This window comes from Pseudophryne corroboree, chromosome 9 (genome assembly GCF_028390025.1).
Source record: "Pseudophryne corroboree isolate aPseCor3 chromosome 9, aPseCor3.hap2, whole genome shotgun sequence".
Classification (NCBI taxonomy): Eukaryota; Metazoa; Chordata; class Amphibia; order Anura; family Myobatrachidae; genus Pseudophryne; species Pseudophryne corroboree.
In genome coordinates, this window is record NC_086452.1 from 32,441,174 (window position 1) to 32,458,715 (window position 17,542).

The window sequence follows — 17,542 nt, forward strand, 5'->3', positions numbered from 1 at the left end:
TGTCCCCCTAAATCCTTTTTAAATACAGGTCTATTTTATTTCTATACTCATTGTAATTTGGCTTGCTCACCTCTTGTTCTGATTCTCTTTTCCTCCATAGAGGGGTACAACTAAAGAACCCGTTCTACAGCATCTGGACCACTGATGTAGGGGCCGACATTGCTGTATCCTTTTATTGGTCTTGTGCCGCCTGTCTTGGGGCGACGTCTCCAACGAGCAATGGGTGATGTAAGTTTGGTATTGGCTCGGACTGCCAACGACCTGGTCAGCCTTCTGCAATATTGCAGCGTCTATGGTTCCCTTCACACCAGCGCAAGGTACCACACATACCTTTTTCACGCCCTTCACGTTTTGGAAGATTAATATTATTATTTTTCACCTGGCCCAAACTCGGACCAGCCCCCTCTAGTGAGGGCGCCTTGAGTCCTATTAGAGAAAGATCGCTATAGAAATAAAAACATTTATTATTGATCATTCGTTACAAACATAATTTTTTTCATATGAGTATTATTACGTTTCTGATGATCTTCTTGTGAAGAATGTACTGACGCTTTAATCAGCGCCGTACATTGAGGGGAACGGGACCTAAACAAAGGGGAAAGACCACTCCCTGCTCATATGAGCTTACTATCTAAGGGGTAACGTTGCTAAAGCTTCTAAAACACAGAGAATTGGTGATGTTGCAAATAGCAACCAATCAAATGCTGGCTATCATTTCTCTATTGCCTTTTAGAAAATGATAGAGCGCATCTCATTGGTTGCTATGGGCAACATCATCAATTCTCTGTTTTAGTAATTTTACCCCTAAGACAGAGCCTATATAAGCTTTTCAAAATGTTTTATTTACTTTAAAACAAAATAATAATTTAGCATATGTTAAACATAGTCTTTTTATTTTTTTTATGAGAAATGCTTAGTTTTGCAAGCATCTGGCTGCTAATAGCATCAAAAACACTAGTGCGAGCACCTAAATTGTATATACTGCGTGTGTGCGTGTGTGTGTGTGTGTGTGTGTGTGTGTGTGTGTGTGTGTGTGTGTGTGTGTGTATATATATATATTGCCTGCTTACTGCAAGGCACCAACTTACAAACTAAGCTCCTGTGCACGGAGGCGGGGTTATAGAGGAGGGGGCGCTGTGCATCTTGGGAACAGTCAAAGCTTTGAGCCTGTTGGTGCCTCTGATCAAGAACCTACTCTACACCCCGATGTTAATCCTTGTGGAGCCCAGTGTACCTCGCAGAAAGAGATTTAATAACTATGAGTTCTTACCCTAAATCTCGCGTTTTTTATATATATATATATATATATATATATATATATATATATATATATATATATATATATATATTTCTCTATCGTCCTAGTGGATGCTGGGGTTCCTGAAAGGACCATGGGGAATAGCGGCTCCGCAGGAGACAGGGCACAAAAAGTAAAGCTTTAGGATCAGGTGGTGTGCACTGGCTCCTCCCCCTATGACCCTCCTCCAAGCCTCAGTTAGATTTTTGTGCCCGGCCGAGAAGGGTGCAATCTAGGTGGCTCTCCTAAAGAGCTGCTTAGAAAAGTTTAGCTTAGGTTTTTTATTTTACAGTGAGTCCTGCTGGCAACAGGATCACTGCAACGAGGGACTTAGGGGAGAAGAAGTGAACTCACCTGCGTGCAGGATGGATTGGCTTCTTGGCTACTGGACATTAGCTCCAGAGGGACGATCACAGGTACAGCCTGGATGGTCACCGGAGCCTTGCCGCCGGCCCCCTTGCAGATGCTGAAGTAAGAAGAGGTCCAGAATCGGCGGCATGAAGACTCCTCAGTCTTCTTAAGGTAGCGCACAGCACTGCAGCTGTGCGCCATTTTCCTCTCAGCACACTTCACACGGCAGTCACTGAGGGTGCAGGGCGCTGGGAGGGGGGCGCCCTGGGAGGCAAATGAAAACCTTTTTTGGCTAAAAATACCTCACATATAGCCTCCGGGGGCTATATGGAGATATTTAACCCCTGCCAGAATCCGTTAAGAGCGGGAGACGAGGCCGCCGAAAAAGGGGCGGGGCCTATCTCCTCAGCACACAGCGCCATTTTCCCTCACAGAAAGGCTGGAGGGAAGGCTCCCAGGCTCTCCCCTGCACTGCACTACAGAAACAGGGTTAAAACAGAGAGGGGGGGGCACTAATTTGGCGTTAGAAATATATAAAAAAGATGCTATAAGGGAAAACACTTATATAAGGTTGTCCCTATATAATTATAGCGTTTTTGGTGTGTGCTGGCAAACTCTCCCTCTGTCTCTCCAAAGGGCTAGTAGGTCCTGTCCTCTATCAGAGCATTCCCTGTGTGTGTGCTGTGTGTCGGTACGTGTGTGTCGACATGTATGAGGACGATGTTGGTGAGGAGGCGGAGCAATTGCCTGTAATGGTGATGTCACTCTCTAGGGAGTCGACACCGGAATGGATGGCTTATTTAGGAATTACGTGATAATGTCAACACGCGCCAAGGTCGGTTGACGACATGAGACGGCCGACAAACAATTAGTACCGGTCCAGACGTCTCAAAAACACCGTCAGGGGTTTTAAAACACCCGTTTACTTTAGTCGGTCGACACAGACACAGACAGGGACACTGAATCCAGTGTCGACGGTGAATAAACAAACGTATTCCTAATTAGGGCCACACGTTAAGGGCAATGAAGGAGGTGTTACATATTTCTGATACTACAAGTACCACAAAAGAGGGTATTATGTGGGATGTGAAAAAACTACCGTAGTTTTTCCTGAATCAGATAAATTAAATGAAGTGTGTGATGATCCGTGGGTTCCCCCCGATAGAAAATATGGGCGGTATACCCTTTCCCGCCAGAAGTTAGGGTGCGTTGGGAAACACCCCTTAGGGTGGATAAGGCGCTCACACGCTTATCAGAACAAGTGGCGGTACCGTCTATAGATAGGGCCGTCCTCAAGGAGCCAGCTGACAGGAGGCTGGAAAAATATCATAAAAAGTATATACACACATACTGGTGTTATACTGCGACCAGCGATCGCCTCAGCCTGGATGTGCAGAGCTGGGGTGGCTTGGTCGGATTCCCTGACTAAAAATATTGATACCCTTGACAGGGACAGTATTTTATTGACTATAGAGCATTTAAAGGATGTATTTCTATATATGCGAGATGCACAGAGGGATATTTGCACTCTGGCATCAAGAGTAAGTGCGATGTCCATATCTGCCAGAAGATGTTTATGGACACGACAGTGGTCAGGTGATGCAGATTCCAAACGGCACAAAGGTGTATTGCCGTATAAAGGAAGAGGAGTTATTTGGGGTCGGTCCATCGGACCTGGTGGCCACGGCAACTGCTGGAAAATCCACCGTTTTTACCCTAAGTCACATCTCTGCAGAAAAAGACACCGTCTTTTCAGCTTCAGTCCTTTCGTCCCTATAAGAGTCATATCTGCCCAGGGATAGAGGAAAGGGAAGAAGACTGCAGCAGGCAGCCCATTCCCAGGAACAGAAGCGTTCCACCGCTTCTGACAAGCTCTCAGCATGACGCTGAGACCGTACAGGACCCCTGGATCCTACAAGTAGTATCCCAGGGGTACAGTTTGGAATGTCGAGACGTTTCCCCTGCGCAGGCTCCTGAAGTCTGCTTTACCAAGGTCTCCCCCCGACAAGGAGGCAGTATGGGAAAAAATTCACGAGCTGTATTCCCAGCAGGTGATAATTAAATTACCCCTCCTACAACAAGAAAAGGGGTATTATTCCACACTATATTGTGGTACTGAAGCCAGAAGGCTAGGTGAGACCTATTCTAAATCTAAAAAAATTTGAACACTTACAAAGGTTCAAATCAAGATGGAGTCACTCAGAGCAGTGATAACGAACCGGGAAGAAGGGGACTATCTGGTGTCCCGAGACATCAGGGATGCTTACCTCCATGTCCCAAATTTGCCCTTATCACTAAGGGTACCTCAGGTTCGTGGTACAGAACTGTCACTATCAGTTTCAGACGCTGCCGTTTGGATTGTCTACGGCACCCCGGGTCTTTACCAAGGTAATGGCCGAAATGATGGTTCTTCTTCGAAGAAAAGGCGTCTTAATTATCCCTTACTTGGACGATCTCCTGATAAGGGCATAGTCCAGGGAACAGTTGGAGGTCGGAGTAGCACTATCTCGGATACTGCTACAACAGCACGGGTGGATTCTAAATATTCCAAAATCGCAGCTGATCCCGACGACACGTCTGCTGTGCCTAGGGATGATTCTGGACACAGTCCAGAAAAAGGTGTTTCTCCCGGAAGAGAAAGCCAGGGAGTTATCCGAGCTAGTCAGGAACCTCCTAAAATCAGTGCATCATTGCACAAGGGCCATGGTAAAAAAATGGTGACTTCCTTCGAAGCAATTCCAGTCGGCAGATTTCATGCAAGAACTTTTCAGTGGGATCTGCTGGACAAATGGTCCGGATCGCATCTTCAGATGCATCAGCGGATAACCCTATATCCAAGGACAAGGGTGTCTCTCCTGTGGTGGTTACAGAGTGCTCATCTTCTAGAGGGCCGCAGATTCGGCATTCAGTTTTGGATGTTGGTGACCACGGAGGCCAGCCCGAGAGGCTGGGGAGCAGTCACACAAGGAAAAAATTTCCAGGGAGTGTGATCAAGTCTGGAGATTTTTCTCCACATAAATATAGCTAAGGGTAAATTTATAATGCTCTAAGCTTAGCAAGACCTCTGCTTCAAGGTCAGCCGGTATTGATCCAGTGGGATAAAACATCACGGCAGTCGCCCACGTAAATAGACAGGGCGGCACAAGAAGCAGGAGGGCAGTGGCAAAAACTGCAAGGACTTTTCGCTGGGCGGAAAATCATGTGATAGCACTGTCAGCAGTGTTTCATTCCGGGAATGGAAACTGGGAAGCAGACTTCCTCAGTAGGCACGACCTCCACCCGGCAGAGTGGGAACTTCATGGGGAAGTTTTCCACATAATTGTAAACCGTTGGGAATTACCAAAGGTGGACATGATGGCGTCCCGTCTGAACAAAAAACGGGACAGGTATTGCGCCAGGTTAAGAGACCCTCAGGCAATAGCTGTGGACGTTCTGGTAACACCGTGGGTGTACCAGTCGGTGTATGTGTTCCATCCTCTGCTTTTCATACCTAAGGTACTGAGAATTATAAGACGTAGAGGAGTAAGAACTATACTCATGGCTCCGGATTGGCCAAGAAGGACTTGGTACCCGGAACTTCAAGAGATGCTCACAGAGGACTTATGGCCTCTGCCGCTAAGAAGGGACTTGTTTCAGCAAGTACCATGTCTGTTCCAAGACTTACCGCAGCTGCGTTTGACGGCATGGCGGTGGAACGCCGGATCCTAAGGGAAAAGGCATTCAGGAAGAGGTCATTCCTACCCTGGTCAAAGCCAGAAAGGAGGTGACCGCACAACATTATCACCACATGTGGCGAAAATATGTTGCGTGGTGTGAGGCCAGGAAGGCCCCACGAAGAAATTTCAACTCGGTCGATTCCTGCATTTCTTGCAAACAGGAGTGTCTATGGGCCTCAAATTGGGGTCCATTAAGGTTCAAATTTCGGCCCTGTCGATTTTTCTTCCAGAAAGAATTGGCTTCAGTTCCTGAAGTCCAGAAGTTTGTCAAGGGAGTATTGCATATACAACCCCCTTTTGTGCCTCCAGTGGCACTGTGGGATCTCAACGTAGTTCTGGGATTCCTCAAAACACATTGGTTTAAAACCAGTCAAATCTGTGGATTTGAAGCATCTCACATGAAAAGTGAACATGCTCTTGGACCTGGCCTGGACCAGGCGAGTGTCAAATTGGTGGGTTTTTTTCTCAAAAAAAGCCCATATCTGTTTGTCCATTCGGACAGGGCAGAGCTGCGGACTCGTCCCCAGTTCTCTCCCTAAGGTGGTGTCAGTGTTTCACCTGAACCAGCTTATTGTGGTGTCTTGCGCCTACTAGGGACTTGGAGGACTCCAAGTTGCTAGATGTGGTCAGGGCCCTGAAAATATAGGTTCCAGGACGGCTGGAGTCAGGAAAACTGACTTGCTGTTATCCTGTATGCACCCAACAAACTGGGTGCTCTTGCTTTTAAGCAGACTTTTGCTAGTTGGATGTGTAATACAATTCAGCTTGCACATTCTGTGGCAGGCCTGCCACAGCCAAAAATATGTAAATGCCCATTCCACAAGGAAGGTGGGCTCATCTTGGGCGGCTGCCCGAGGGGTCTCGGCTTTACAACTTTGCCGAGCGGCTATTTAGTCAGGGGCAAACACGTTTGTAAAATCCTACAAATTTGATACCCTGGCTAAGGAGGACCTGGAGTTCTCTCATTCGGTGCTGCAGAGTCATCCGCACTCTCCCGCCCGTTTGGGAGCTTTGGTATAATCCCCATGGTCCTTTCAGGAACCCCAGCATCCACTAGGACGATAGAGAAAATAAGAATTTACTTACCGATAATTCTATTTCTCGGAGTCCGTAGTGGATGCTGGGCGCCCATCCCAAGTGCGGATTATCTGCATTACTTGTACATAGTTACAAAAATCGGGTTATTATTGTTGTGAGCCATCTTTTCAGAGGCTCCGCTGTTATCATACTGTTAACTGGGTTCAGATCACAGGTTGTACAGTGTGATTGGTGTGGCTGGTATGAGTCTTACCCGGGATTCATAAATCCTTCCTTATTGTGTACGCTCGTCCGGGCACAGTACCTAACTGAGGCTTGGAGGAGGGTCATAGGGGGAGGAGCCAGTGCACACCACCTGATCCTAAAGCTTTACTTTTTGTGCCCTGTCTCCTGCGGAGCCGCTATTCCCCATGGTCCTTTCAGGAACCCCAGCATCCACTACGGACTCCGAGAAATAGAATTATCGGTAAGTAAATTCTTATTATTTAGTGTGCTGTAGTGCCCGGCACTCTTAGTCCTAAATGGATTAATTGCCCGGGTGCCCTCCGCAGAAAGATGAATTCAGTAGTAAGAAAAACACGGCGTCACTCCGGGTCTTGTTAAATGGAAAAAAAAAATCTCAAAGTGTATATGAAAAACCAATCACATTATCATGATAATGTGATTGGTTTTTCATATACACTTTGAGATTTTTTTCCATTTAACAAGACCCGGAGTGACGCCGTGTTTTTAATATTTTTATATATATATATATATATATATATATATATATATATATATATATATATATATATATATATATATATATATATATATATATATATATATATATATATATATATATATATATATATATATATATATATATATATATATATATATATATATATTTTATATATATATATATATATATATATATATATATATAATATATATTATATATATATATATATATATATATATATATATATAATATATATATAGGCAATGCAATGAGGCGGCACTCCGGAGACTTTTCAAAAAGCTTTAATGCGGTGTTCTACGTTTCGGGGACACAGCCCCTTCGTCAGGATAATTATATGTGACAAAAAACAGTGTTTAAAATACCTGAGTGGGAATACTCACGCCAGCCGCGTCGCCCGGTTTCCGGCCGCGTCCTCCCGGTCCCACCGGAAATGACATCATGCCGGCCCGTCCAGCTGACGCGTTGTGGCTAGGAAGAGAGAAACCATAGCAACATATAAACAAAAAATAATCAAAACAATTAATCTGCCTCATAACAGCCGTTGCATTATACATCAAACAAAACAAAACAGGTGAATAAATAAGACGATCTGATCCATATTAAAAACTATACATATATACATCTTGTGGTAATCAGAACGATATCAATGTGGTATATTATATTAATGCAACAGGCCGTGGGCTGTATATTAAATTTAAAAATAAAATATTCTGTTAGTGAACAAAAAGTGACATAGTAAAAATAACTATAAAAATAAAAAATCAATCCGCCTAGCTGCCACATTATTTTCAATGGAAAAATTGGTTATTACCAGTGCGTATAATTATTGCATCACCCTTATCTGCCTGGCAAACTGCTCATAAAAAACATCTTAAATTAAGGGCTTCATTGAGCCCTTTGGGAGCGGGACCGGGAGGACGCGGCCGGAAACCGGGCGACGCGGCTGGAGGCGGCGGGCGTGAGTATTCCCACTCAGGTATTTAAACACTGTTTTTTGTCACATATAATTATCCTGACGAAGGGGCTGTGTCCCCGAAACGTAGAACACCGCATTAAAGCTTTTTGAAAAGTCTCCGGAGTGCCGCCTCATTGCATTGCCTGTATGAAGGAGGATTCTCTCCCTGAGGAGGGCACCAGGAGCAGCTGTTTGTAGGCGGAGGGGACCGCAGGAGTGCCGGGTCATTGTGCAGGTTATATATATATTTTCATTCCATGGAAACAGCCCGGCACTCTGTTGTCCCCGTAGGGGTATCGCTCCGGTGCCCTCCTAGGGGTGTGGTAGCCCCAATATGCAGAATAGAGGGGAACGGCGGCACTCAGAGTCTTTCACATCCAGATTAATCAAAGCAAAAAGTGCATTTATTGGTCAATAAATGCACTTTTTGCTTTGATTAATCTGGATGTGAAAGACTCTGAGTGCCGCCGTTCCCCTCTATTATATATATATATATATATATATATATATATATATATATATATATATATATATATATATATATATATATATATATAATATATTTATTATAGCGTTGGTTTCTCAATGGTTAACAAAACCATTAGGTTGTGAGTGTTCCGTGCCCTCCCCTGAGCCGTCTCTTCACACCAGCAGAGCAGAAGTGACAGGTCGAGATCCATTCATACAAGTGTGATTAATGAAGTTAATAATTTATACTGGTCACATGCAGAAACACTGATTTAATGTCAAGTCCTCGAGAACTTCTGGGTATTGCAGAAAGAGACTTTTCTTTTTTTTTTTCTTCTTTGCCATCTAAATTGCTGCCCGGTGATCCAGTGCTCGTGTCCGCCGACCCTCGCTGTCAGCGCCTACTGATGGCCACCCACAAATAATATGGCTTTCTCTGGCACCATGGAGTCTTTGTTCCCGGTCTGCATGTGTTGGCAAGTGTGAGAACGTGCCCCTACTGTACTCCATTTACACTACAACGCAACGCCTCTATCCTGGTGCAAGCAGGCCTAAGGTGCAGGATCCCATAATTCTGCTTGAGTGTGAATGCGTGTGACCACTAGATATGCTCCGCTCACTGCTGTAGTTCTCAGTCAGCATCGGACAGCCCCATGTTAGTAAATGAGCCCTAATGACTGACTGAGTATATGTTCATGATGCTGTAATTCGTATTGCATCATGACAGGCTCCCTCAGGTCAGTTCTGCTCTGCAGTGGCTGGACTGATGCACCTTCCTCAACTGGAATGGACAACCTGTGGCTCTCTGTATTGTGAAACTACAAGTCCCAGCCTAACCAACCAGTTAATGATGATAAGTTATCTGGCAAAGCATGCTGGGGCTTGTAGTATCGCAATACCTGGACATCCACAGGTGGCTCAGGCCTCCTCTACAGAACACTTGGTTTGCTTACAGAGATTGAGTTCCTCAGGTTATTTATTCCAAAAGGTATCCTCTGTTCCCACCAGAAATTCCCTTGTAGAAATTGACTGAGCTGAAATACTCTGTGCTGCTATCATTCTAGTATCCTGCTTTTCCAAGTATCCACATATCCCCACTCCCCCCTTTTTGTATTAGAATCAAACATGCCTAAAAATGCAACACCTGATTTTAGGGTCATGAGGGCAAGTATCAGCATTTAGCCAGTCAATATAGGTGTGCCTTGTGCAGAATCGTGATGAATTTGCCAGGGCGTGCCAAAAAAGTGTATTTGCACTCCTAGCTTTCTGGATTACGAATTCTGCATCTTTGCAAATCTCACGTCTGCAGATGCGTCCTCCGAACACCTAGCCTCAATACGCTAAGCAGCGCGATAGGACTAGTGGGAGTGTGCCCCGGGTCCTGTTCAACTCTGTTAGCGGTGGTCGTTATATTTGCAGAAAAATGCGTCTTAGTTGCAACGCAATGCGTCCAGGACGCACCAGGAAACTCTGCTGGTTTCATTTGATATGCAACAATTGTATATCTCTGTGTGACTGTATACGAAACACAGCGGAACTTGCCCTGACAAAAAAACCACGGCTGCTTCATCGTAGCAATTCATATACAGACGCAAAGACTCAGTCACACACAAATGCTCGTGTCACAATCCGTGCAGTGTCCTGGTGCTTCCTAGTCGTATTGCGTTTCGAAGAAAGTCTTCTACGCTAGCAGAGCTTTATGGGACCGGGTGCACAGAGAGAGGGGCTGTTTGGTGCGACCCCGGGGGGGGGTAAATATTTTAAGACTGCGCTATTTAATACCCTTTGTTTGCAGCCCTGGTTAGAATGGTGTAATCTCAAATTTGGAACTTTTCAGTCTGTGTTTGTCCAGTTTAGGAATTGTTCTCCTGCTTTTCATGTACAAGCGTTTCCAGATGTAGCTCAGAGAAGTCTTCTGTGGTCACTTAAAAACTCCAAACATGAAAGTTATGCCCCGGAGCAGTGCGGTTTGCAATTATTGTGATGGGCTCAGACATCTGTGTGTACAATACCTCACCAAAACTCTTCCCTTAATGGACGTTCTCAGATGGCTTTCATTATTGTAGCCGGGATCTGCGCCTGCCTGTACTTTTTATTCCTGTGCTTTATGGTGTATCAAGTCTTCAGGAACATCAGCGGGAAACGGTCCACCTTACCCGCAATGAGCAAAGCCCGCAGGCTGCACTATGAGGTGAGTGAACCCTCAGATCAGCATTTGCAAAACCTCTATCGATGTGTCAGACTAGAGCATGATGAGCCCCCCCGGTGGGCAGTGATTCATGGTAGAGCCCATATATTAGCATATGAGGGTGTGGCCATCCCATGGAAGGGGGAGGGGGATAAAAAATGTTTATGGATTTACATCGGATATAGGAATACTGTGAAAGCTTAAACAAACGCATACCCTCCAACATGACCCGCCCCACTAGGTACAAAATGCTCTGTTTCTGGAATTCCCTCTTAACTTATTATTGCCATCACCTGTGAAGAAACAGCTTTCTTATCATGTAACTAGTTCAACACAGGTGATGGAAATCATAAATTAAGAGGGAAGTCCAGGAACAGAGCATTTTGTACCTAGTGGGGCGGGTCATGTTGGAGGGTCTGCAAACGTACCTTTCTCTAACGTCCTAGTGGATGCTGGGGACTCCGAAAGGACCATGGGGAATAGCGGCTCCGCAGGAGACTGGGCACAAAAGTAAAAAGCTTTAGGACTACCTGGTGTGCACTGGCTCCTCCCCCTATGACCCTCCTCCAAGCCTCAGTTAGATTTTTGTGCCCGAACGAGACGGGTGCAGGCTAAGGGGCTCTCCTGAGCTGCTTAGTGTAAAAGTTTTAAAGTAGGTTTTTTATTTTCAGTGAGACCTGCTGGCAACAGGCTCACTGCACCGAGGGACTAAGGGGAGAAGAAGCGAACTCACATGCGTGCAGAGTGGATTGGGCTTCTTAGGCTACTGGACATTAGCTCCAGAGGGACGATCACAGGCCCAGCCATGGATGGGTCCCAGAGCCGCGCCGCCGGCCCCCTTACAGAGCCAGAAGAATGAAGAGGTCCGGAAAATCGGCGGCAGAAGACGTCTTGTCTTCAATAAGGTAGCGCACAGCACTGCAGCTGTGCGCCATTGCTCTCAGCACACTTCACACTCCGGTCACTGAGGGTGCAGGGCGCTGGGGGGGGGCGCCCTGAGACGCAATAAAAACACCTTTTTTGGCAAAAAATATATCGCATATAGCTCCTGGGCTATATGGATGCATTTAACTCCTGCCAATTTTTACATAAAAAAGCGGGAGAAAGGCCGCCGATAAGGGGGCGGAGCCTATCTCCTCAGCACACTGGCGCCATTTTTTCCTCACAGCTCCGTTGGAGGAAGGCTCCCTGACTCTCCCCTGCAGTCCTGCACTACAGAAACAGGGTAAAACAAGAGAGGGGGGGCACTAAATTGGCATATAAATATATACAGCAGCTATATTAGGGAAAAACACTTATATAAGGTTATCCCTGTATATATATAGCGCTCTGGTGTGTGCTGGCAAACTCTCCCTCTGTCTCCCCAAAGGGCTAGTGGGGTCCTGTCCTCTATTAGAGCATTCCCTGTGTGTGTGCTGTGTGTCGGTAGGTTGTGTCGACATGTATGAGGAGGAAAATGGTGTGGAGGCGGAGCAATTGCCTGTGTTAGTGATGTCACCCCCTAGGGAGTCGACACCTGACTGGATGGTCTTATGGAAAGAATTACGTGATAGTGTCAGCACTTTACAAAAGACTGTTGACGACATGAGACAGCCGGCAAATCAGTTAATACCTGTACAGGCGTCTCAAACACCGTCAGGGGCTCTAAAGCGCCCGTTACCTCAGGTCGATACAGACACGGACACTGACTCCAGTGTCGACGGTGAGGAAACAAACATATTTTCCAGTAGGGCCACACGTTACATGATCACGGCAATGAACGAGGTTTTGAACATTTCTGATACTACAAGTACCACAAAAAAGGGTATTATGGGGGGTGTGAAAAAACTACCCGTAGTTTTTCCCGAATCAGATGAATTAAATGAGGTGTGTGATGAAGCGTGGGTTTCCCCCGATAAAAAACTGCTAATTTCTAAAAAGTTATTGGCATTATACCCTTTCCCGCCAGAGGTTAGGGCGCGTTGGGAAACACCCCCTAGGGTAGATAAGGCGCTCACACGCTTATCAAAACAAGTGGCGTTACCGTCTCCGGATACGGCCGCCCTCAAGGAGCCAGCTGATAGAAAGCTGGAAAATATCCTTAAAAGTATATACACACATACTGGTATTATACTGCGACCAGCAATCGCCTCAGCCTGGATGTGCAGTGCTGGGGTGGCTTGGTCGGATTCCCTGACTGAAAATATTGATACCCTGGACAGGGACAATATATTATTGACTATAGAGCATTTAAAGGATGCATTTCTATATATGCGAGATGCACAGAGGGATATTTGCACTCTGGCATCAAGAGTAAGTGCGATGTCCATTTCTGCCAGAAGAGGATTATGGACACGACAGTGGTCAGGGGATGCGGATTCCAAACGGCATATGGAAGTATTGCCGTATAAAGGGGAGGAGTTATTTGGGGTCGGTCTATCGGACCTGGTGGCCACGGCAACGGCTGGGAAATCCACCTTTTTACCCCAAGTCACCTCGCAGCAGAAAAAGATACCGTCTTTTCAGGCTCAGTCCTTTCGTCCCCATAAGGGCAAGCGGGCAAAAGGCCACTCATATCTGCCCCGGGGCAGAGGAAGGGGAAAAAGACTGCAGCAGACAGCCTCTTCCCACGAACAGAAGCCCTCATCCCGCTTCTGCCAAGTCCTCAGGAATGACGCTGGGGCCTTACAAGCGGACTCAGGCACGGTGGGGGCCCGTCTCAAGAATTTCAGCGCGCAGTGGGCTTACTCGCAAGTGGACCCCTGGATCCTGCAGGTAGTATCTCAGGGGTACAAATTGGAATTAGAGACGTCTCCCCCTCGCCGGTTCCTGAAGTCTGCTTTACCAACGTCTCCCCCCGACAGGGAGGCGATATTGGAAGCCATTCACAAGCTGTATTCCCAGCAGGTGATAATCAAGGTACCCCTCCTACAACAGGGAAAGGGGTATTATTCCACGCTGTTTGTGGTACCGAAGCCGGACGGCTCGGTGAGACCCATTTTAAATCTGAAATCCTTGAACACTTACATAAAAAGGTTCAAGTTCAAGATGGAGTCACTCAGAGCAGTGATAGCGAACCTGGAAGAAGGGGACTATATGGTGTCGCTGGACATCAAAGATGCTTACCTCCATGTCCCAATTTGCCCTTCTCACCAAGGGTACCTCAGGTTTGTGGTACAGAACTGTCACTATCAGTTTCAGACACTGCCGTTTGGATTGTCCACGGCACCCCGGGTCTTTACCAAGGTAATTGCCGAAATGATGATTCTTCTTCGAAGAAAAGGCGTCTTAATTATCCCTTACTTGGACGATCTCCTGATAAGGGCAAGGTCCAGAGAACAGTTAGAGGTCGGAGTAGCACTATCTCAAGTAGTACTACGACAGCACGGATGGATTCTGAATATTCCAAAATCGCAGCTGATTCCGACGACACGTCTGCTGTTCCTAGGGATGATTCTGGACACAGTACAGAAAAAGGTGTTTCTCCCGGAAGAGAAAGCCAGGGAGTTATCCGACCTAGTCAGGAACCTCCTAAGACCAGGCCAAGTGTCAGTACATCAATGCACAAGGGTCCTGGGAAAGATGGTGGCTTCTTACGAAGCGATTCCATTCGGCAGATTCCACGCAAGAACTTTTCAGTGGGATCTGCTGGACAAATGGTCCGGATCGCATCTTCAAATGCATCAGCGGATAACCCTGTCTCCTGTGGTGGTTACAGAGTGCTCATCTCCTAGAGGGCCGCAGATTCGGCATTCAGGATTGGGTCCTGGTGACCACGGATGCCAGCCTGAGAGGCTGGGGAGCAGTCACACAGGGAAGAAATTTCCAGGGCTTGTGGTCAAGCATGGAAACGTCACTTCAGATAAATATCCTGGAACTAAGGGCCATTTACAATGCCCTAAGTCAGGCAAGACCTCTGCTTCAGGGTCAGCCGGTGTTGATCCAGTCGGACAACATCACGGCAGTCGCCCACGTAAACAGACAGGGCGGCACAAGAAGCAGGAGGGCAATGATGGAAGTGGCAAGGATTCTTCGCTGGGCGGAAAATCATGTGATAGCACTGTCAGCAGTGTTCATTCCGGGAGTGGACAACTGGGAAGCAGACTTCCTCAGCAGACACGATCTTCACCCGGGGGAGTGGGGACTTCACCCAGAAGTCTTCCACATGATTGTGAACCGTTGGGAAAAACCAAAGGTGGACATGATGGCGTCCCGCCTCAACAAAAAACTGGACAGAGATTGCGCCAGGTCAAGGGACCCTCAGGCAATAGCTGTGGACGCTCTGGTAACACCGTGGGTGTACTAGTCAGTGTATGTGTTCCCTCCTCTTCCTCTCATACCAAAAGTACTGAGAATCATAAGAAGGAGAGGAGTAAAGACTATACTCGTGGCTCCGGATTGGCCAAGAAGGACTTGGTACCCGAAAATTCAAGAGATGCTCACGGAAGACCCGTGGCCTCTACCTCTAAGAAAGGACCTGCTCCAGCAGGGACCATGTCTGTTCCAAGACTTACCGCGGCTGCGTTTGACGGCATGGCGGTTGAACGCCGGATCCTGAAGGAAAAAGGCATTCCGGATGAAGTCATCCCTACCCTGATCAAAGCCAGGAAGGATGTAACCGTACAACATTATCACCGTATTTGGCGTAAATATGTTGCGTGGTGCGAGGCCAGGAAGGCCCCTACAGAGGAATTTCAACTGGGTCGATTCCTACATTTCCTGCAAACAGGACTGTCTATGGGCCTCAAATTAGGGTCCATTAAGGTTCAAATTTCGACCCTGTCAATATTCTTCCAAAAAGAACTGGCTTCTGTTCCTGAAGTTCAGACGTTTGTCAAGGGAGTACTGCATATACAGCCTCCTTTTGTGCCTCCAGTGGCACCTTGGGATCTCAATGTAGTTTTGGGATTCCTAAAATCACATTGGTTTGAACCACTCACCACTGTGGACTTAAAATATCTCACATGGAAAGTGGTAATGCTGTTAGCCCTGGCTTCAGCCAGGCGTGTCTCAGAATTGGCGGCTTTATCCTATAAAAGCCCTTACCTAATTTTTCATACGGACAGGGCAGAATTGAGGACTCGTCCTCAATTTCTCCCTAAGGTGGTTTCAGCATTTCACTTAAACCAGCCTATTGTGGTGCCTGCGGCTACTAGGGACTTGGAGGATTCCAAGTTGCTGGACGTAGTCAGGGCCCTGAAAATATATGTTTCCAGGACGGCTGGAGTCAGAAAATCTGATTCGCTGTTTATCCTGTATGCACCCAACAAGCTGGGTGCTCCTGCTTCTAAGCAGACGATTGCTCGTTGGATTTGTAGTACAATTCAGCTTGCACATTCTGTGGCAGGCCTGCCACAGCCAAAATCTGTAAAAGCCCATTCCACACGGAAAGTGGGCTCATCTTGGGCGGCTGCCCGAGGGGTCTCGGCTTTACAACTTTGCCGAGCAGCTACTTGGTCAGGGGCAAACACGTTTGCTAAATTCTACAAATTTGATACCCTGGCTGAGGAGGACCTGGAGTTCTCTCATTCGGTGCTGCAGAGTCATCCGCACTCTCCCGTCCGTTTGGGAGCTTTGGTATAATCCCCATGGTCCTTTCGGAGTCCCCAGCATCCACTAGGACGTTAGAGAAAATAAGAATTTACTTACCGATAATTCTATTTCTCATAGTCCGTAGTGGATGCTGGGCACCCATCCCAAGTGCGGATTGTCTGCATTACTTGTACATAGTTATTGTTACAAAAATCGGGTTATTGTTGTTGTGAGCCATCTTTTCAGAGGCTCCTTCTGTTATCATGCTGTTAACTGGGTTCAGATCACAAGTTGTACGGTGTGATTGGTGTGGCTGGTATGAGTCTTACCCGGGATTCAAAATCCTTACTTATTGTGTACGCTCGTCCGGGCACAGTATCCTAACTGAGGCTTGGAGGAGGGTCATAGGGGGAGGAGCCAGTGCACACCAGGTAGTCCTAAAGCTTTTTACTTTTGTGCCCAGTCTCCTGCGGAGCCGCTATTCCCCATGGTCCTTTCGGAGTCCCCAGCATCCACTACGGACTATGAGAAATAGAATTATCGGTAAGTAAATTCTTATTTTGTCTCACATACAAAAATCACCATTGATATGGCATGCTGGGACATGTAGTTCCACCATATCTGGTTTAATTCTAGTTCGCTCTCCTGTGCATTTTTGCTTCCTTGGACTGCACATATGCTCAGATACAGAATAAGTTTCTACCAAGCAAAACCATGCAATTGCTATGTACTAAAAAGTAAGCAATAACTTTCATAGTTTTCCTGGGACGCCAGCGTGTATGTAACTACCTTTGAATCACAGATTATGGGGATTTGTAGTACATGTACTACGCAGTGATAAAAGTGGAGAAGTTGCCCATGGCAACCAATCAGCATTGATGTAACACTTATAATTTGCATACTATAAAAGTATACAGAGCAGCTGATTGGAGAAGTTGCCCATGGTAACCAATCAGCTGCTCTGTATACTTTTATAGTATGCAAATTATAAGTGTTACATCAATGCTGATTGGTTGCCATGGGCAACTTCTCCACTGGCTCACTTCTCCACTTTTATCACTGCGTAGTACATGTCCCCCTATGTTCTGTAAATTGAAGAAATTTACAAAATCTTTAGTTTGGATAAGTCTTTAAATTTGACAATAATAAATGGGCGTTAAGTCTACGTAATAAACACTTACCGACACTAGCCCCTTTTTCTTCGCTGTTTTCTATTAGTTGTCCTCCACTGTAAGAGCATTGTGTGCCAGGGCTCAGGAAACGGGCCGCTTTC

At 46.4% G+C, this 17,542-nt stretch overlaps 1 protein-coding gene across 3 annotated transcripts in view; it reads left to right on the top strand.

Annotated features, from left to right (window-relative positions):
- WLS (Wnt ligand secretion mediator) overlaps positions 1–17,542 on the top strand; it is an 81,075-nt gene that overhangs the window by 48,622 nt on the left and 14,911 nt on the right. For all 3 annotated transcript variants that reach the window (XM_063939119.1, XM_063939118.1, XM_063939117.1), the window contains exons 8-9: positions 101–164; positions 10,618–10,761. In XM_063939119.1, the coding sequence (XP_063795189.1) occupies positions 101–164; positions 10,618–10,761 (208 nt within the window). The remainder of the gene's footprint in view (positions 1–100; positions 165–10,617; positions 10,762–17,542) is intronic.